General features: G+C 38.0%; 5 protein-coding genes across 6 annotated transcripts; 4 read left to right on the top strand and 1 right to left on the bottom strand.

Annotated features, from left to right (window-relative positions):
* Positions 1-248: 248 nt before the first annotated feature.
* On the top strand, positions 249-4,118 carry lrrc61 (leucine rich repeat containing 61). The gene is made up of 9 exons (XM_074678504.1): positions 249-486; positions 1,517-1,612; positions 1,694-1,840; positions 1,960-2,020; positions 2,210-2,295; positions 2,395-2,460; positions 2,689-2,757; positions 2,925-3,050; positions 3,127-4,118. Exons 1-9 carry the CDS (start codon positions 459-461, stop codon positions 3,231-3,233), a joined length of 786 nt encoding a protein of 261 aa, XP_074534605.1. The 5' UTR covers positions 249-458; the 3' UTR covers positions 3,234-4,118.
* Positions 4,119-4,306: 188 nt separating this feature from the next.
* On the top strand, positions 4,307-8,959 carry idh3a (isocitrate dehydrogenase (NAD(+)) 3 catalytic subunit alpha). Of its 2 annotated transcripts, XM_074677380.1 has the most exons (12): positions 4,332-4,402; positions 4,697-4,762; positions 5,598-5,660; positions 5,773-5,856; positions 6,032-6,146; positions 6,387-6,574; positions 7,066-7,199; positions 7,290-7,392; positions 7,484-7,548; positions 7,901-7,985; positions 8,128-8,280; positions 8,363-8,959. In XM_074677380.1, the coding sequence occupies exons 1-12, from the start codon at positions 4,376-4,378 to the stop codon at positions 8,444-8,446; spliced, it is 1,167 nt and encodes a 388-aa protein (XP_074533481.1). In that variant the 5' UTR covers positions 4,332-4,375; the 3' UTR covers positions 8,447-8,959. The 2 variants fall into 2 exon arrangements, with proteins under 2 accessions (XP_074533483.1, XP_074533481.1); XM_074677382.1 differs by lacking the exon at positions 4,697-4,762 and having other exon boundaries at positions 4,307-4,402; positions 8,363-8,958.
* A 2,463-nt stretch (positions 8,960-11,422) lies between these two features.
* dnaja (DnaJ heat shock protein family (Hsp40) member A) lies at positions 11,423-14,876 on the top strand. Its single transcript, XM_074676731.1, has 8 exons — positions 11,423-11,580; positions 11,983-12,123; positions 12,733-12,904; positions 13,024-13,128; positions 13,222-13,449; positions 13,545-13,775; positions 14,125-14,225; positions 14,309-14,876. The coding sequence occupies exons 2-8, from the start codon at positions 11,992-11,994 to the stop codon at positions 14,522-14,524; spliced, it is 1,185 nt and encodes a 394-aa protein (XP_074532832.1). The 5' UTR covers positions 11,423-11,580; positions 11,983-11,991; the 3' UTR covers positions 14,525-14,876.
* A 71-nt stretch (positions 14,877-14,947) lies between these two features.
* On the bottom strand, positions 14,948-16,856 carry rps27l (ribosomal protein S27 like). The gene is given in 4 exon segments (XM_074677218.1): positions 14,948-15,093; positions 15,558-15,606; positions 15,609-15,659; positions 16,815-16,856. Coding segments are annotated over 4 exon segments (288 nt in total).
* A 39-nt stretch (positions 16,857-16,895) lies between these two features.
* On the top strand, positions 16,896-20,678 carry LOC141796278 (ras-related protein Rab-8B). Its single transcript, XM_074677301.1, has 8 exons — positions 16,896-17,139; positions 17,701-17,761; positions 17,841-17,901; positions 18,002-18,079; positions 18,222-18,311; positions 18,410-18,475; positions 18,567-18,617; positions 19,561-20,678. The coding sequence occupies exons 1-8, from the start codon at positions 17,016-17,018 to the stop codon at positions 19,651-19,653; spliced, it is 624 nt and encodes a 207-aa protein (XP_074533402.1). The 5' UTR covers positions 16,896-17,015; the 3' UTR covers positions 19,654-20,678.
* The last annotated feature ends 169 nt before the right edge of the window (positions 20,679-20,847 follow it).

The raw sequence follows: 20,847 nt of genomic DNA, 5'->3' as shown, positions 1-20,847 counted from the left end.
TCCATGTGCCAGATGCGGTCAGATGCGTATTCTTGTGGGTTGTTTTATCCCTAAAGGACTTAACTGTTTGCATGCTCCATCACGAACCACAACAGTTTTGTACTGTGAATTATTTTCACCATCTAGAAGAATAAAACTTTTATGTGAACCTGTTGCACATAAGCGACATAACATTACGTGAAGCATATTATTTGCAGGTTCCTCCCTCACCACCCCCTGGACACTGTTTGTTTCCTCCCTCTTTTTTACGCTGGACTGCAGAAACCGAAGTCCGTCTCATCCACCTGCGTGCTGTAGCAGCACAGCAGTACAGCTTGCGTGTCCTGACTACACCCCAGGACAGATGCCAATTTCACACTCCCATTAAAAAACCACCCTCTTTGCCTTTCCATTAGTAGGTTAATAACCTCGCTTTCTATTGCGATAGATATCTTTCTGATTAGCAAAAGTTGTTTACGATGGACTCTAAGCGAGATAAAGAGCAAGGTAAGTTGTATTGGATAGCTTGTTGCTACGTAGCTGAGCTAGCCATCGTTAGGGGCTTGTGCTAGCTTGCCGCGGCTTAAGCTAAGCTGTAGCTAACAACGTATCCTTCGTTACACAACATTTTACGTGTGCCATCATCAGAGGACGGGGGACGAGTAATTACCATTTTTCAGAATAACCCACCCCACTTCCATTCAACTGAATCATCCTCATAAAATCAGTCGCCGCAACATCACGAACTGCAGGTTGCTCCATACATTAGCTAACAATATACCTGTGGCTAGCTGTCAAGCTAAGCATAACACTATCGACTTAATTTCTGAAAGTGTAAACAAAATGCAAAACTGTGCTGGCTTTCCCTCTCCATTTCCGTTCCCCCTTGTGAAAGTGGTGTTGTAGCACCCTGCCCTCCTCCCCTTGTCTAATGTGCATTTAAAGTACATAATTTACTAAATAATCCTTGAATCAACGTTTCAAGGGTCCTATAATAACATTAAATCAGAAAATTCAGACCCAGCGTCATTATTTGTAATAAACCTGATGAATTTGCCCTTTCAGAGACGCTGCTGTCCCCAAGGGTATCAGTATTTAATTTGTGCAGGCTCATGGAAGAGTATTCATGTGGGGTAAGAGTTAGGGACTGATGCTGCCCTAGGAAATAAAACCAAATATAACTTCCTCAGTTGTTACTCATGCATGCAGCTGGCGAGCACCGTCACAGACCACGCACAGAACAGCACATCATCATCCTGTGTCTGACCCTGTCTGCTGGAGATGGCTGAGGAAAAGCTCAGTGTGCTGCTGCCAGATATTAAAATTCACGGTCTGCTTGAATTGGTATTTCCTATTTACAGATTATTGCACGGTTAATTTGATTTCTACGGTGTAACAAGAAGAGACACATTGCTTCCAGCATTTGTTCTTTTGCAGCTGCTGACTCACAAATAAGGAGTATGTGTCTGTGTTGCTTAAGAGTGAAAAAGTGGATGTGCTTTGTTATGCTGCAGTCTTATTTTGCTATCTCTTTCAGATGCAGACGTAGAGAAGATAACAGCGGTGCTGCTCAAGTCACGAACGGGAGAGTTTGATTTGGAGTCAATTCTGTTTCTCAAATTGAGAGGTCTTGGTGAGACAAGTTCAATATATTTCTATTTGACCTGTGACCATAACTGTAGTTTTGGCTATTATGGTTGTGTTTCTCTTGCAGGAATACACGATCTTGGATGCATTGGAGAGTGTATGAATTTAGAGAGACTGGACCTCTCTGGAAATAGTGTCTCTAATTTAACTCCTCTAGCATCCCTTCGGCTTCTGTCTGTCCTCAATTTGTCCGCCAACAGGATTTCCAATATAGGTGAGATTTTGAGTTTAAGAAATTCATAATTCATGCTTGTACTTTTCCTTATTAAAGCGGTTTCTGTGATTAGAATAACGACATTTTTTAATTATTTAATGTTGCTTTGGAAATTGTAGAGCCCCTGCGCAGTTGTGAGAGTTTACAGAACTTAAATGTGGCTGGTAACATCCTTTCCAGGTACCACCTTTTAATCTCTAATTTTTCACTCTACACAACTAAGAATGACAGAATGTAACTGCAGAATATGAATTATTAAGTGCACAAATAGTTAAATTGTACTGCTTGCTACTTGTGGTTTTTCACACAGTATAAAAAGTTTGGTATTAATAATTTTGAATAAGTATTTATGTGTTTGGTTCTTCACAGCATTGAAAACCTTCACTGCCTTCAGTCTCTGAAAAAACTAGAAAATATTCGCTTCAAGGATAACACGTACAATTACACCAATCCAAGTAAGTTTTCTGGAATGTGTTTGAATCACTCCATTGAAAGAAAATTGTTAACTAACCTTATGAAAGTTGCTTTATAACAATTTTTCCCATGTGTATCAGTTTGCAGGAACCCATCATACAGAAACATAATTCTTGAAATGTTTCCCAACATCAAGGTGCTGGATGGTAAGATTGAACGTCTTTCTTTTTGTGCGACACTAATCCAAAAGCACAGCACTGAAATTCCTACTTAGACCTGACTTTAGTTTCGAGCTTGTCCTACCTTTAGCCATTTTATTAGCCATTTTATTTACTGAAGTATATTTTTCCTTTAGACAGGCTGTTAGGAAAAAAAACATTGTTTCAATTACTGAAGTCAGTGATCTGTGTTTTAAAGATTTGATTGATTCGCAGGTGAAAGAGTTGTTGGCCGTGGGAGTGATTTGTACCAACTATGCAAAGATATTGATGACACCATCAAAGGTAAATTTGCTAACTACCGTGCTATTACGTCATGCTTTTTAACTTTTAGATTTTAACTGACACACACAATCCTAAATTGGCATAACTAGGATATCATAAGAACAAAGCTTTCCTGTCAAAGTATGCTACAGCTAATCCACTGATTTTATCTTTCTGTAACTGTTAAGCTGGATTATACAAGAATGGACAGCTTGTCGAACACACTGAATGCAAACCTTGGGTGGATGATACTTATTGGGACATCAAGCGATCAACCAATGCCATTATTGATGAAGCCTACAAACAGTTTAATGGTAAGACAGCATATTCTGGCAGAAAACTGTTGCATGTTAACTGAACAGCAGTAAAACCATACAATTGTTTCCACAGATGTTCTTCATGAATGCCGACTTCTCAACAACAGAGCCACTCATGTTATTTCCCAAACTGAAAAATCAATGAGCCTGAAGAAGCAGCCAAAACAATATGCTATCTAAGTGGGGCTATTTCAGACACATACATGTGCAACATTTAGCAACTTTTTGTTGTATGACTTGCCATGCCTAATGTACTGTAGGTTTTTCAAATTGCTAAGCTATATCCAAATGCTTGATAAGTACCATTGCCAGACACGTATGCCCTGTGCTGCAGTGCGAGGCATTTGTTGAATATTTGTTTCATCCTATGCATTGGATACATGTGAGTGGTATGAAAACCTTTATCCATACTGTCACCCTGCAGTTTGGTTAAAATATATCTTTACTTGCACAGTGTGCATTTTGTACCATGCTGTAACCTGCATTTATGCTGAGAGCAATGCTGCTAACATTTCTGTATGGTTAAAATAGTTGAGAGCTTTTACCATGTTGCATTGCTGGGTAATTTTGGGAGTACATGTATCCCATGCTGTATGCTTTGTTTGTATGCTGGGCTTTTGCAAAACTCAATCAAATGATTGTTTGAGCTGTTTCTACTTGTTTTATACCATAAAGTTTATTATGTGTATGTTCACGACTACTATCTCTTGTTTTCAAACCTGTTTGGCTAAGGTGAAATAAATACAAACAACGTCAGTCACAGTCTATGTCCACATAGCCAGGTATTTGGGAAACCGCTTATATTTTTACACGTTTAGATCGGTCGTACTCAAACGAACTGTCGAAATAGAGCCCTAGTGCCACCTGCTGGTGCCAGGAGTCCCTCAAAGCTGTCTGGTAGCAGCTTTATTGTACTGTACAGTCTGCAGGTAGCAGTCATTGTCCCAGGCCATTTGTCAACCTCCCCAGAGCAGCAGCGATGGACTGTTCATATAGTTTTGATTTTTAATATTAAATGCTGTCTAGAACAAATAAGGGGTCGGTTCATGAAATTCCAAGGCAGCCACTGAATTAACACAGGGCGAGTCAACTGTCTCTTAACAAAGGATCTTATAAAATACATATACTGCACTTGTATGAAAGTAAATTAAAGAAAGCTTGATTTCTCCTATAATGATGCCGTTCTTTGTTTGAACTCATTACATTAGGTTTTATTTTTGTAAAGACTGCAATGTGAAAAACGGAAATCCGTTCCGTATTTGTTGAGCTTGACAAGCGTCCACTGCTGCCGCTTCTGCTGCATCGACCTTGGCTTGCTGAGGATGGCAGGGAAGACATGGAGGTCAGCGGTACGTACGAGAAAAGCATTTTTGCTATACATCATATTCCTGCAGAGTTATTGCACCGTGTTCTGTGTTCTCTTTTATCTCTGACTCCACAGCAAACAATATAATATTGCCATATTAAGTGGCGATTGCTGTCTAACTGAGCTAGCTTGATGCCAACACACAAGCTACAAGCTTTGTAGTTACCATGGCAACCTAGCTAGCTCCCATTTCCGTATATCGAATGGAAACTGTTTATTGGCGATTTCTCTTGTTAAACGCTTTGTGTAGAAAATATGAAATGTTCCTCATTTACAGATTCTTAATCTACTAAGAAATTGGGGTGTATCACGCAGCCGCAAGGATAAAATCAAGGCACAGGAAGTAAGTTGAGCACAGAGTATACCTTCAGTCTGCGACTGGTGAAGAGCAAATTAGCAACTCGCCCTCTCTCTCCCTTTGCAAAGTAGATAGAATCTGAAATGGACATTTTGTATTGCACCTTGCCATATCTCTTCACATTTGCTTTGCTTTGGCACTGCTACAAAACCGACTTTCAAATTGAGCTAAGATAACCTATCTGTGTGCTATCGGTTTTGCCTTTCAGCGGAAGATGACCTCTGGCTTCGCTAATTTCAAAAATGAATTACACTATGCTCCCAAACTTTTGCCCTCAGGCTACCTTTGTATTAGACCTTGTAAAACACCACAAAGCATGTTGACCTCCACAAACAGTACTATCTTCTTTTAAGGCTGTGTGTTTTTTATCATTAGCCCAGGTTCAGTGTTTTGTCTTAATCCAATTTGTAACTTAGTCTCATCTTCAGAATGTCTGTTACAGATAGCTTTCAAACCACATCGCCTTCTCCCTCCCTTCCTCCCTCCCTTGCTCTGTCCCCCACAATTTTATGCAACCTGCTTGATCCATATAGCCTATACTGCTTTTCATTACACATATCTTGGTTGGGTTACAAAAGTAACTTAAAAGTCAAAAGGACTTGTGCTGCAATTAAAAACGTTCTTTTGAAGACTAAAGATACTTGACTGTAAACGGTGCAAATTCTTTTTGTTATTCTGCTATATCATAAGTATGACCTCCAATCCACTAAGATATAACGTCCCTGCTTTGTTTTCTATTTTTTCTACACATCATTTGAACTGTTTAACAGAATGGTTTTATCAAGTATTCAAGGAGATTCTGTATCCCTTTTATTGCCAGGCGTCATGGGTGGCTGGAGCTGTGAAGAGAGAGTCTCCTCGTCCCAGGGTATTCACCCGTGGGGTAGGTCGCTTACCTTAAGAGATGGTGTCAAAATTTCTCAAATTTTGATTAATCCTAGTACTAGATTTTGTATTTTGAAGGGTTCAATCATTCTTTTCTCTGGATGTCATAGATGCAGACTGTAACACTAATCCCCGGTGATGGAATTGGTCCAGAGATCTCCTCTGCAGTAATGAAGATATTTGAAACAGCCAAGGTAAGCTCTATGAGAGCAATATTGCCTTTTATGATGAACAAGCAAAATTTGGATAGACCCCATATTGGTTTAATTCCAGAAATTACTTGACCAATACATTTTCACCAAATTAAAATGAGAAATTTGAAACTGTCAGATATAAAATCATCCACATTTCTTTCTATGTTTGACTTAGGCTCCTATTCAGTGGGAAGAAAGAAATGTTACAGCCATCCAAGGACCTGGAGGCAAGTGGATGATCCCTCCTGAAGCAAAAGAATCAATGGACAAGAACAAAATTGGCCTGAAAGGTAGCGTGCTTAATTATTTTTTATTATTCAAAATGTGAAATTATATACATAGTTTCAACAATGTTAAATTACAAGACCTTGTATTTCCTTCACTGGTAATTAATATTTCCTTTTAATTTAAAAATGAGTGATTGGTACAATCAAATACGCCACATTTTTAAAAGTGTTTCCCTCCAAAGAGGGGATTTTTATTCTGGCAGTTGAAATACAACTAGAATTAAGACAACTTTATATTCACAGGACCTTTAAAGACACCTATAGCGGCGGGACATCCCTCTATGAACCTGCTGCTCAGAAAAACCTTTGACCTCTATGCAAATGTCCGCCCCTGTGTGTCCATTGAGGGCTACCAGACCCCCTACACTGATGTTGACCTGGTTACCATCAGGGAGAACACTGAGGGGGAATACAGTGGGATTGAACATGTGGTGAGTGCCTTAAACAATAGAAATAGAAATAGAAATAGAAAATACTTTATTTATCCCCGAGGGGAAATTCAGGAGTCACCGCCGCATTTAAGAAAACAAAAGTAAGAAAGAGTATAGAAAGTGCAAAAAAAATCCATAAGAAATTAGATGACGACATCCCGTCCACCACTCGTCCACCACTCTCCAGCCCAGCCAGTCTCCACCTCAGCAGGGTCCAGGACTGAGACTCCCCAGAAGTCTGTTCAGTCTCTGTCTCCTGGATCCTGTCTGCTCACAGCAGGCGAAGCTCCTCCAATGTGGCACCGGCGTCCGATGTCAGAATGTCAAAGGATCACTTTTAAAGTTTTATAACTTTTTCTTTAGATAAAGACATGGAATGTCATCATTCTGGGTACAAGATTGTCATTGATATTTCATTATTGACACAACAGCAATGTCATGTGTTGTTCACACGTTTGACTCAATCTTTGTTACATATTTTACCTTTTCAGATTGTTGATGGAGTTGTTCAGAGTATTAAGCTTATTACTGAGCAAGCCAGCCAACGCATCGCAGAATATGCTTTTGAATATGCCAGAAATAATCAAAGAGCCAGTGTTACTGCTGTTCATAAGGCCAATATTATGTGAGTTATACTGTGTTAAAAAATTAAACAATTTATTTATTTTTTAAACAAAAAGCTTTTTGATAATTACTTGGATTCCTTTTCTAACAGGCGCATGTCAGATGGGCTTTTCCTACGAAAATGCAGGGAAGCTGCAGAGAAGCATAAAGACGTGAAATTCACTGAGATGTATTTGGACACAGTTTGTCTCAATGTAAGTAAAATGTTGTGTTTTTTAATTTGTATGGTTATGGTGTAAGTTTGTATTTTAATCTAACAATGAGATACCTGGTACTTTTTCACAGATGGTACAAGATCCTACTCAGTTTGATGTTTTAGTGATGCCAAACTTGTATGGAGACATCTTGAGGTAAGTTTAGATGTTTTTGGTAACAATATGCATCTTGAGTTGCAGTCCTTTACATCACATTAAGAAGAAATTTGGAATGCTGTATAGCTTTGTCTGATTTATTGTTAATGATGTGAAAAGTTAACAGAAGGGGGAAATCTGACTTTATAAATAGAGAATTGATATGCAGCAGTAATGGGTAGATTACTTTTAGAAACGTTTTTCAGCCAAACCTAACTGTTATAACAACACACAAGTGAAATAAAATGTGTCAGGAAAACTTTGATAAATACCATAAATGTGACAAAAGGCAAACTGACAGCAGAGATGTGCATGTACAGAAAGAAAGCTTAAGATCTGTTTACCACTGCAGTGATCTTTGTGCTGGACTAATTGGAGGTCTTGGAGTGACACCTAGTGGAAACATTGGTGCCAATGGTGTTGCTATATTTGAGTCGGTATGTTCTGTTTCATTCTCCTGTTCAGACGATTTTGTAAACACAAAGATCTCCATGTTTGTACATGTTACATCTTCAGGCATTTGATTTTCATCATATATGTAAACCATGATGTTGAGCTGTGATTTTACCCCTCTTTCAGGTTCATGGAACTGCTCCAGATATAGCAGGAAAAGACATGGCCAACCCCACTGCGTTGCTGCTCAGTGCTGTCATGATGCTGCGGCACATGGGCTTGCATGGTTATGCCAAGAAGATTGAAACTGGCTGCTTTGACACCATTCGAGACAAAAAGGTATTCTATCTTTGAGAATGTGACAGTTTGTTTTGGTAAAAGATGAATCTTATGATTTATCATTTTTTTATTTGTCTTAAAGGTTCTGACGAAAGATCTGCGAGGGAACTCAAAGTGCTCCGAATTTACGGAAGCAATATGTCAAAGGGTGCGGGATATGGACTAAAGGGACGCAAACCAACCTGTTAAACAAGTGTTAATGTCTTGACTCCATCATGATATATTTTATCTGCACATTTTAAACCAAATAAGTATTTTAAAAGACTCAGGAATTTGAGATCCTGAATGTTTTATTTTCTCTGCACACTTAAAAAGCACTGTCTTAAAACTATCAACCTGATAAGGCACTAAATACAGTATTGGCTGTATTTCATTCCAGATATTTGAACTGTGTTGGATGTTGTCGTTCTCTTGGCTGCTTATGGCCTTTTGTCTGATGTATTTTGCACGGGTACTTGAACATTTACGGCTCATTCAATAAAACACAAGTGACTGCTGTCAAATAGTTAAGCTCAAAAAAGTGTATTTGTGGATTTATTTATGTTTTACATGGTTAAAAAGTCTGATAGGATCTTTAATGATTCCATCTTAAGCAATAGTTACAAATGTTTGTCTGTGATCTATTGATGTCTTATTGTACTCTTGTTGCTCATGTGAATACTGGAAAGAAAAATAAATATTATAATGATACCAGAAGTGCTAGCACCTTAATTCACTGTTACACACTTAACATGTTTCTTGTGGGCTTTATAAGGGGTCTTAGCTGCTTAGGATTTTAAAGCAGAAAAAATGAATTGAGTTGGACTAAATGTTGATCTAATACGAGAATCAAGTTATTTTCTAAGTAGCCCAAATGTGAGTAATATTAGATACTTCAAACTTAGTCTTAATTTTCTCATAAATATATTTTTTTAAATCTTAGAATAAGTGTTCATGTTAATGAAAACTGATGCAATGTACAAGTGTCATTTCAATGGGCTCAAGAAACTGTTTATACAAGCTCTCTGTCTGACCTAGAACTGCATCCCTAACACAACAAGGAAGGCTAGAAAAAAATACAGTAAATTTTAGTTTTTCTCAAGATTTTATGTATAATATTTTCAACTGCTTATTTTTTTACTGTTGAATTTACCCTGTTCTACCTATGAGGTCAGACACAGGTTTCTTGGCTGGATCGCTAAATGTGAGTTTTGGCACAACACTGGAGTACAGTTCCTACAATATAAGAATATGCTTTAATATGAGGCTTATGGTATACTCGTGTCACTTGAACTGCAATTGTGGGTTTGCATAATGGGCCAAACACTGGGAAGAATTTCCTCTGAGTCCCACTGAGCATGGCAACTGACCACTGGTTGACAGCTTTTTCTTTCTTGGTGTGAACAAGAGGAACATTATCTTCCTTTATATGATGATAAACTCTAAAAAGAGAAGGCACGCTGACATTACAGATGTTTACAACTCAGAGCAGTGATAATGCCTCTGTATCTTTGCCCAGAACAAGATGTGCTCAGGTTTGTGTAATGTTGGTCTGTGAGCTGAAGGCCTTTGAAATTTATCTTACGATTGCCTAGTCTGATCTGTTAACTTGTTTAACAGTATGTTGTAGAAAAGTGAAAATACAGTTTCAGTCCTAAAAAATAGGCTATCTAATCTGCTCAGATAGCCCAGCTTGTATTTTTCTAGGAATATCTAGGAATATATTCTAGGAATACAGCCGTCCCCATGCAAAATTTCTCTCGTCTTAAAAGCCACCCTTTGATGAAAGAGACGAACAAAAATGTTTGAACAAAAACAAACAAACAGAAAAACTAATCATGACAATAAAAACAATACAATAAAATCATCTGTGTCCTCAATGTTTGTGTAAATTGGCTACTGGTCACCGTTTTTTACCACACCTGCTTCAAAGTGCTCTTACCTCCAAGAGAGTCCAGCTGCAGACCTCCACTCTGAGGCCCCGTTTACAGGACAACGAAAAAGCTTAAACGCAGTGATAAAAATCTGCATTTACACAGAAACGCCAAGGGGTTCACGACCGACACATCACTAGTTTCTGTAAGATCAGTTCAATTAGTGTTTCGTGACGCAAGCTCGAAGTAGTGGTCCATTTTTTTTTCTTTAAGTTTGCAAATAATTACAGAAAATGCACTTAAAAATTGGTGAGGAAATATTAGATCAAGTTGTCAAATTATAAAAAGCTTATAAAACTAGGGATGCACAATATTATCGGCACTATGTCGGTATCGGCTGATAAAAGCTTAAAAACACGTTTATCGGTATCGGCAGATATGAAAGTTTCTGCCGATAGGCACAGCCGATAAGGTGCTATTCAGTTAGGATTATTATTATTTTCCATCTGAAAAATAAGCTCCTTAAATAAAATGTAGCACTTCATTTATTTGCACTGCAGAGCTCTGTGTCTGTCACCTGGTTGTTACAGTAGCTCTAAAATAATCAAATGCAACTTGTTTATGTTTAAAAATGCATTGTACATTTAAAATTCATGTGATCTAAAGAAATTATTTTTCTGTATTTCAATACTGAATGTCTTGAGTTTGAAAAAATAGTACATTTCTTATTCATGGTAAAATCAAATGTTTTTTTGTCTTGTTTTATGCGTGTTTCTTAAACAAATAAGACCGTCACAATAAGAGTAACATATAATTCCAATACAGGAAAGACTTGGCTTTCTTTACAGTGAAAAAAACAAACAAACTTGTGATTATTGGTATCGGTATCGGTATCGGCCAAAAGGGGTTTCGATATATCGGCATATGGGGTATCGGCAAAAATCCAATATCGTGCATCCCTATATAAAACATGAGCATAAGAAAGATTTGCCTGAAGTTTGTCAAACTCACCACATATCTTAATAATAATAATAAAAAAACTTATTTCATTTTCTCTCTCTGATCTACAACCTGATGGAGCTTAGGTTAACTTTCCAGGCTCTATTAGAACCTTCGAGAAAATGCACTTTACTTCCTTATATTTAATCTAAGTAACCATAACCAATGGGTGGCCTATGATATTGTAAAGAGAAAGGCTTTCGAGGAATGACATGAAGTAAAGCCGACTCAAGACTCTTGGACCCTCCCCTCCCTCTCCTCGACCCATGAGTTTTTCTGATCTTGGTGTTTTCTAGACTTTCAGCCTCGGCCAACCAAACAGCCGGCCCCTCGGTTCAGACCTCTCTAGAATGTTCCTCGCTGTAGAGCGGATATAAGAACCAGCCATCTTCCTTCAGCGCTGTCAGCTGCACGACTCGGGCTCAAGCGTAGTAAGAAGACCTGACAAGTAAGTACGATGAATTAATATTATTATAACAGCTAACGTACGTCTTTTTAAAATGTTAGTGGTTTCATCCTGACGTACATTAATACAGCCCGAAACCTCGTGTAAGGCAGAGAGAAATTGTCAGTTACCACATGTGCTTTCTGTAACTCCCCCTTGTGTTACCGGTTTGAGGCATAGCTTACTCAGTTGAATTCTGTGTTTTCACAAACGTTTATTTTCAGCAGTATTATAACAATATGCATTTACAGTTTAAGTGTAGTGCACCTCCGTGTTAAAGGAAACTCTTCTGTAGTAAATGTTAGCGTTGTTATGGCTACCTCGCTTACATTAAGAGTTGGTTTTCCTCGTGGAAGAAAACTTAGCGATTGCCATATGAACTGCTTGTTTATCTCTTTTTTCTAGTTTGTCACCATGGTTCACGAAACGGACTACTATGATCTCTTGGGCGTCAGTCCCACCGCCTCTCCGGATGAACTCAAGAAAGCCTACAGAAAACTCGCTTTGAAATATCACCCCGATAAGAACCCCAGTGAAGGAGAGAGGGTGAGTAGGGGACATAACCGTGTTTCAGCTTCAGGGATCCCTGCCACCGGTTATCCACCGTTGGAATGTCCCGTCTATTTTTAAACTGCACGCCTTGTTGAGTGAAGAACTCTCTAGAAAGAGCTGGACTCAGCTCCCGTATTCATGAACTGCAAGATTACTTCACAGCCAGTGTTCAAATGCAGTCATTAAGATTTGGAATGGGATAAATCTCAGTTTCTAATGCCTGTGATGTTATCAAATAATTCAACAGCCTTAGTGTTTGAATTTATCTCACACTGACCTTTTATAGAAAACACTGTAATAGATTTTGAAACCCTTTTTTTGCATTCCCCATAATATTGCCCTATACTATATTTCTACTTCTGAACTGGTACTCATTAATACTTATTGACTAAATTCCTTTTCGTTGGCAATGCAAAACACGCTACACATTAATTATTTATTCCCCTTTGAAATGTGTATGAAGTGTTATAAAAGAGTTCTTTTGGGTGGCCATAATGATCAATTACATTTTTTTTTCAAATGAATGTACAAAAGCAAAAATCTTGTAAATAAACAACTTGGGTGATGAACCTGATCCAGATTCTTTTTTTGGTATGTCCACAGTTCAAGCTTATATCTCAAGCATACGAAGTGCTATCAGACCCACAAAAGAGAGAGTTGTATGATCAAGGAGGAGAGCAAGCCATCAAAGAAGGAGGCATGAGTGGAGGATCTCCAATGGACATTTTCAATATGTTTTTTGGAGGTGGTGGAAGGATGCAGAGAGAGAGAAGAGGTAGGATTTATTCTTGAACATGTTAGTGTTTACCCAGGAGCAGTTGGGTCTGTTTTGTGTTTTTATTTGTTGAATATCAGCCAAACAATAATTGAACCAACAATTCTTTTCTTCTATAGGGAAGAATGTCGTCCACCAACTTGGTGTTACACTGGAAGAAATGTACTTGGGCTCCACAAGAAAGCTCGGACTTCAGAAGAATGTCATTTGTGAAAAATGTGAAGGTACATGATCTTTTCTGTATGTTTTTAGCATTCTGTATACAAAACAAGTTGCTCAAAAGTATGACAGGTGTCATCGTTCTGTTTGTCTTACAGGGTATGGCGGGAAAAAAGGTGCCTTAGAGAAGTGCTCAAGTTGCAAAGGAAAGGGTGTTCAAATTAAGGTGCAACAGATTGGGCCAGGTATGATTCAGCAGATCCAAAGCATGTGTTCAGACTGCCAAGGACAGGGTGAGAAGTTCAATTCAAAGGACCGCTGCAAAAACTGCCATGGACACAAAGTAGAACGCAAGAAGAAAATCCTGGAAGTTCACATTGACAAAGGTTTGTTTCTTTTCCTAGATCTTTCAGAAAAAAGTAGATTTTAATTTAAATATGTTTTGCAACAAATGCTTGACCTGTAAATATGTGACGCCCAGGTATGAAAGATGGTCAGAAAATTACATTCCATGGAGAAGGTGACCAGGAACCTGGATTGGAGCCTGGGGATGTAATCATTGTGCTGGACCAGAAAGAGCATCCTGTTTTCCAGAGACAAGAGGATAATTTGATCATGAAGATGAAAATCAAACTTGCTGAGGCCCTGTGTGGTTTCAAGAAAACGGTTTTAACATTGGACAACAGACCACTCATCATCAACTCAGCACCAGGTAACAGCTCAAAGTCTGCTGGTTTATGAGACTGGCACACACACACATATACTGCTTATTTATGTATGTGGGCTATCAATATATCAAAACATTTAGTTACTTAGGAGAATCACAATTTTAAAGTATTTGTATTTACTCGTCTTCATCATATCATCTGCAACCAGTAAAGCAGCTCACCTCTCAAGTTGTTTTTAAACTAGCTCTCCAGATTAACTTGCCTTCTAGCACAATAAAGGTGCACATATGAACTACATGCAACAAGGCAGTGAGAGCCCATTTACATACTAGTACCCATTGTTTGCATCTGTTTTGTATTGAAATATTTATCAATGTGTTGTTTTTATGACAGGTGAAGTAATCAAGCATGGCGACATCAAATGTGTTCAGAATGAGGGCATGCCACTTTACAAGGAACCTTATGAAAAGGGACAGCTCATCATTCATTTTGAGGTAAACACTTAACTATCTAACTGCTCTGAATTTAACTATCTTAATCCAGCAACAATTTCAAGCTGTTGTAACTTGTGCCACAGGTGGAGTTCCCAGAGAAACATTGGCTCCCAGAACACCTCATGTACCAGCTGGAAAGACTGCTTCCTCCCAGGGATGATGTGATGATCACTGATGACATGGAAGAGGTGGAACTGTGCGAGGTGGATGTGCAGTCACAACAGAAAAGCCACAGCAGGGAAGCTTATGAAGAGGATGAAGACAGTCCAAGAGGCGGAGTACAGTGTCAGACACAGTAGTTTAATTGTTGTAGCGTGTTTGTTGTTGTTGTTGGGGCTGTTATTGTTTTTGTCAACAGTGATGGACCTGCCTTTAAAGTGTTTTTTTTGCTGATTAAATTCAAGTTTAAATTTGTTGTCTTTACAAGTTTTGTACAACTCTCCTTAGATACATGCAGGCGAGGTTGTCATTTCTTATTTTCGTGTTGATTTTTCTGGTACTATTTATTTAAGGTCCACATTTTTTTGTGTATTTGTCTTTAATCTGTGGCACAAAGTCTTTTTATCCAGAGTTGACTGCTTGTATGCTTTCTGTGAAGGTGACTTCAGTCGAGAAAATATCATCTTTATTTCTCAATAAAAAAAACACCAGAATGCTTTAATTTTCTTTGTTGGCATTATTTATTGAAGTAGAGAATCAAACAGTTAAGAGAATACATTGATTTATTCTAAGTGTGTTTTGTGTGAATATGTTTTACCCTCAGTCAGTCTGGCTTTTCCTCCTTTTGGCTGACACAACACAGTTGAGAATCCCACACAGAGAACTACGGTTTGTGCATGGCTGAAAACAGTAGTGATTTTGTAGCAGCCTGCAAAGATAGTATTACACTGTTAGCAAGCAACAGACTGACCAATATCCAATATCATGGCAATTTGTTAGATCTTTTTTTCAGTGGCATTTTTTTAAACACTTCCTTTCTTAACTTGTTCAGAAAGCCAGATTCCATCTGAGTGTGAGGGAAAATATTTATGGATCCCCTATTTTAAATCAATTTTAGATATGTAAATAATAAGATGATTTTCCAATAATTGTATAAATTTGGGCTAAAAGATACATATCCCTTGGAGCCGACACAAGTTTGATTTTTTCCTCTAACTGGTCACAGCAAAACACGTGTTGAACATTGTCATGCTTGCTGTTGCAACTGGGTGCTTTACTTGGAGGGGCTGGTGCAAACATGTTTGAAACGAAAGTGCGGATAGTACATGGTGATACAGCATATTGCCTTGAACTGAATCAGACATTGAAATGCCAACAATACCATCTGCATACCTGGACACATGAAGTAAGAGTTTGGACTCTGCACAAGTCTTTTCTTTTTTTGTGTTGTCTTTTTTCATGGTCTGTCAGAGGGCGGGTGAGGTCTTTTGCGAGCTAGATAAAAAAAGAAGAAGAGCAAAACAGAGTAACTTTAAGCTGTCAGTTTCTGGTAAATTACTCTGTGTAATTTAAATTACCCAGACACGACCAGAAATGTTATGTGTAAAGAAGTGATGTAATTGCGTCTATTACCTTGACGTCACCTAACGTTTCAATAAACCTGCACTCGAGTTAAGTAAGGTTAAGTCAGCAGTGTATTTGAACAACCAGCCATCTCAGAAGGTAAGTAGCCAGAGGCATTTGGGTCTGATGGCAAACATATTCGTAACTGGCAACCATGGACGTCAGAAACCCTGTGCAAATGTTGCATGAATTACGCGTCAAAGTCTGGGAAATTTGTGTGTGAACACTAACTGTTACTCCAAGCTTTGAGGCCGGTGCTTTTAACTGAATCTGCTACTTTTAGGCACACAGCCAGTGTGCTATACTCATGTCGTGTTGGTGTGCTTCAGCAAGTAGTCGGCACCGAGGCCACACATTGCTATGATAGCTAACTTTGCTTCCCCGTGCAGCTGCAGTAAAGTCACACAACTTTCATGCTTCATATCTCAAGCACAAATGCACTATGTGGGGCTGATGACTCAAACAAGAAGGCAAACGATGGAATTCATTAAAACACAGACAAATAATCAGAAAATGTACAAACTGGCATTTTCAACGTGCTGAAATGCCTTTCTTTTGCATTCGTGGGCAAGCTTAGCCAGAAATCGTACCGGTTTCTTAGGATAAAAAGGTGTTGGACATTTGAACGTTCTGAATTTTAATTACGTATTCCACTGATATACCACAAATAACAACGGATATTTTTATATATCGCCGGTCTTTGCATTTTCAAGTAATTTTATATAGACCCCACCACCACCACCACCAAAAAACAAGGCAAAACTTGTATTAACACTTAAATAGATAATGGTGATTAATGATTAACAACAAATAATTAATGAAGTTTGCCTCTTAACCCGTTCACTGGTAATCACGTGTGAATTACTCTTCATTCTTAATAGAAAATTAACTTTTTTTTTTTTTTTTTACTTGCACTAAGATGAATGGTTCAGTCTTAGTCAGCCTTAAGGTTTGTTTACTAAACATTTTTCCCATTTCTTTTTAAGTATACAGCACTCAAACCATATTTATCAAAATTAGATTTGCCTCTGCACACTCTGCAACTGCGCTGGCTACGCCTAGCCCCATTTTCTTGTAAACTACATAGACCACAATGCAACGCAGAGCGTCATTTCGGCACCGGTCTCCTGCCTGTCTAGCAGACAGCTGAGAGTGTTTCCAGACTGGGGGGTCCCGGCCCAGCACGGTCTTTTGTTGACGAGGCTTTGGAATGTATATTGTCTTTAAATGGCGAAAACGTACGATTATCTCTTCAAGCTGTTGCTCATTGGAGACAGTGGAGTGGGTAAAACATGTCTGCTCTTCAGATTCAGCGAGGACTCCTTCAACACCACCTTCATATCCACAATAGGTGAGTACCCCGCTGCCGCCCCTCGGGATGAATCTGCACCCCCATATTTAAAGAATGCTGTAATGCATTGCATTAAAATTTACCAAATAATCATGGTGATACTAGGATCACGTAATGGGTGTTAACAGTGTGGTATAGATCCTGAATATTTGTTAGACTAACAGCTGCATAAGAGCAGACAATGGCACTGACAGACACACTATAATGGTCTTGTCCTTGATGGCTCATCGGTACCAGTATGGTTAAATATAGAAAAAGATCAAAACTGTAGACATCTTTGTTCCTTAGGAAGCACCTTGGCATGTGAAGCTTTTTTCTTTCGTATTTATTTTCTTTCTATTTATCTACATTGAATATTATTCCCTGCACACCTCTACGGTGTACCACAGTAGCTTTTGTGATGTGATGTTGAGTGATGCTTTCCCATAACCAGACTCAAGATAAACAGACCAAGTACTTTTAAAAGTGATGTGTTATGTTATATTCAATTAAATTATATTATAATCATTGTAGACAGCGTCATGCTACACTGCTAAGTCTTGTTTTTCAAATTTATTGCAGGGATTGACTTCAAAATCAGAACAATAGAGCTGGATGGGAAGAGAGTAAAGCTTCAGATTTGGTAAGTATACCCAAGCTTTCATTGTCTACTGCAAAACAAATGTGTGTGTGTTTACGTTTATGTTTGTGTAATGTTTTAGGGACACTGCAGGGCAGGAAAGGTTCCGCACCATCACTACAGCTTACTACAGAGGTGCAATGGTATGTCTATGTTTATGAACAATAATACTCTTCCCTGGGTGGGTTTGGCTCACATAGTTTAGAAAAATATTGTCTATAAAGATCACATTTGTCTTCACAGGGTATTATGTTGGTGTATGACATCTGTAATGAGAAATCTTTTGAGAACATTAAAAACTGGATAAGAAACATTGAGGAGGTGAGTTTGCCTGGAAACATTTACCCGTTTGATATTTTGGCAAAACTAATTTAATATGTGCTTAAAGTCACTTTTTAAAACTGCCATGAATGGCCTACTCAGAGGTACAAACTTAACTTCATGAGTCTCTCAAACTTTTCAGCATGCCTCATCTGATGTGGAGAAGATGATCTTGGGTAACAAATGTGACATGACTGACAGGAGGCAGGTGTCCAAGGACAGAGGGGAAAAAGTAAGGCACAGCAGCCACTCTTTAACAGTCAGCTCAAATGAATGACATGTATTTCTTGATTTTCACTCAATGATGTTAACATATTTTATCTCACATAGCTGGCTATTGATTATGGAGTGAAGTTCTTAGAAACCAGTGCAAAAACAAGCTTAAATGTAGAAGAGGTAAGTGGTTATTTTAAACCATCAATTTACCATGTGACATGTGCTGTAAATGTACCTATTTAACACTTTTTTTTTTTTTTGTTCATTGTAGGCTTTTTATACAGTGGCACGAGACATACTACATAATCTGAGCTCAAAGACAGTAAGTGATCAAGTCGTTCTTAAAATTGATTCCACTATAGATATTTTTATCTATTAAACATTGATTATTGTCTCCTCAGTTTTCAAAGTTTATTTGTTAGCCTTATAAATATGAATTTTCTTTGGTTATTAAAATGGGTGGAACTCTTGTACAAGCCCTTCAGGCTTTGTTCTCTCATTGCACCATTTTTGTGAAGTTGTTCTTAAAATGAATAAATAAAATATAAATAAGGAAAGTTCAAGTATAAATCTTCTAACTATGAAATGATCCCAACCCAGATTTTACTTCTTTCTTTTATCAGTATTTCTGAATGCAGTTTAAAAAAGAGTAGGCGTATATTTATTACACTAAAAAATACATCCTGAAGAAAAAAATCACTCTGACCAACAACCAGAACAAAGAATTTATTGCTAAGTTTAGGTCACAGACATTTTGAAGCATTTGCTTCTTCGTTTTTAAATTTTGCCAGTGTGCAGGATTTTTTTTTCAATAACTTTGGAATTTATTTGTCCCTCTCCGACACACCTACCTGAGAAATAGATGTGGGGGAGATATTTGTTACAGTATACATCCTGAAATACAAAGTTAGAAAAATGATCTTTGCTTGCAAAGATACATTCGTAATGCATATCTAAAATTTTGAGCTCATTTAATTAGCACAACACGCTGAAACTGAATAAGAAGTGTATAAAAAATTCTTTTAAAGTGTTTTAAATTATTGGGTACAGAGTTAACCATTAAACAACATACTGGTATATTTTGGAATGTGCATTTTCATATTCTCTATTGCTGTTTTTTTCTCCTTTTTCCGGAACCCCCGTTTATCCAGCACCCCTCATAAAACTAAATCAGTGTTTTGACGGATTGTGAATTTGCCCTGAAGCCTTGCTTATTCACTACTCTCGTGTGCAACATTTTAAACCATGATCTCTTTCTTTGCTAGACTGACAACAACAATGGAGGATCAGGCAAACCAGTCAAGATCACAGAGAAGAAGTCAAAGAGGATAAAATTCTTCAAGTGTTCGCTCCTCTAGGCAGCTCATCTCCAGTGTTCACACTTTGAACAGGACTTAATCGTATTTTGAGGGGTGCTTGCCTTCCAGGTGTCCCCACAGCAGCACCAGAGCTCCTATTCAAAGGGCCTTACTGCCAGCTGAAGCTCAGGTTATGAGTGGTTACGATGCCATCCAATCCTGCTGATCAGAGGAGGATAGTTGAGGCCTGACACTGGATACTGTGTATACATTAATGCAAACGACTTGATCAGGATCGTCAGCATTGGTTTGTAGCTAGCCATGCAGTATCTGCTCTCTAGACGCAGTGATTCTGTTGGCATTCATTATACCTCTGCTGCATCTAAGTCATGCATAGTTGTCTTGTAGATTGAAAAAAAAAACTTTTTAAATATTTCATATATTGTAGCATTAAACTACCTATTGACATTTATGACTACCATGATGCTGTGAAACATGCGGTATCGAATCCAAGTATTGATTGTATTTGTCTACAACCATGTATATCAGTATAAGCCTATAATCTTCTGTTGCACAGCATTATATCCATTTGTTCTTGTGTGCCCTGAAGGATTCACAGGTTCTTGGTGTAAAGGCAAAACTACATTCAAGAACGTCTTACTGTACTATCTTAAATTATTTTACCTTAAACCTTAATTTATACAAGTTCTTGCGTCAAAATCAAACTGAAAGATTGTTGAAGAAAGTCATACTTACTCCATACTGTGATGTGATTATCAGTATTTGCATGAAAGCTGTAGGAATACCTCAGACTGGTTCATTATTAAGCACACTTTGTAGTGACTGAAAAAAAATGTCTATGGACAGTGTTCAGAAGTGTCAGGCATATATGAAAAGTTCATGTGTTTGCTGTTCACATATTGTTAATTATGTCAGCACAACCTACTGTTGTGTTTATACTTCAATTGTCCTTCAACTGTACACATCCAGCAGGTTTTATTATACATTGCCAGTGTAAAAACATAAAGGCTGGGGAACCTGTAATGTGAATGATTGTAACCCACTGTACGTGAATGAAAAGTGAAGACAGTAAAGAAAGTTGGTCTTTCACAAAGAGAGTTGTGTTGATGTTTATTTCTTAGGACAGACAGCTGTGTCTAAAAGTTAGTGATGTGAAGTCATCATCAGTCTGTTTCTTTTCCATTATTGTGTAAAACACAAATATCCATCTCTATCTTAACAATTCATCTTCCT

The sequence above is a fragment of the Halichoeres trimaculatus genome, unplaced genomic scaffold (assembly GCF_033239565.1).
Source record: "Halichoeres trimaculatus isolate MK-OKI-2021-1 unplaced genomic scaffold, fHalTri1.1 fHalTri1_scaffold_10, whole genome shotgun sequence".
Classification (NCBI taxonomy): Eukaryota; Metazoa; Chordata; class Actinopteri; order Labriformes; family Labridae; genus Halichoeres; species Halichoeres trimaculatus.
The sequence above is the reverse complement of the archived record's forward strand: the minus strand, read 5'-3'. Positions and strand labels throughout refer to the sequence as shown.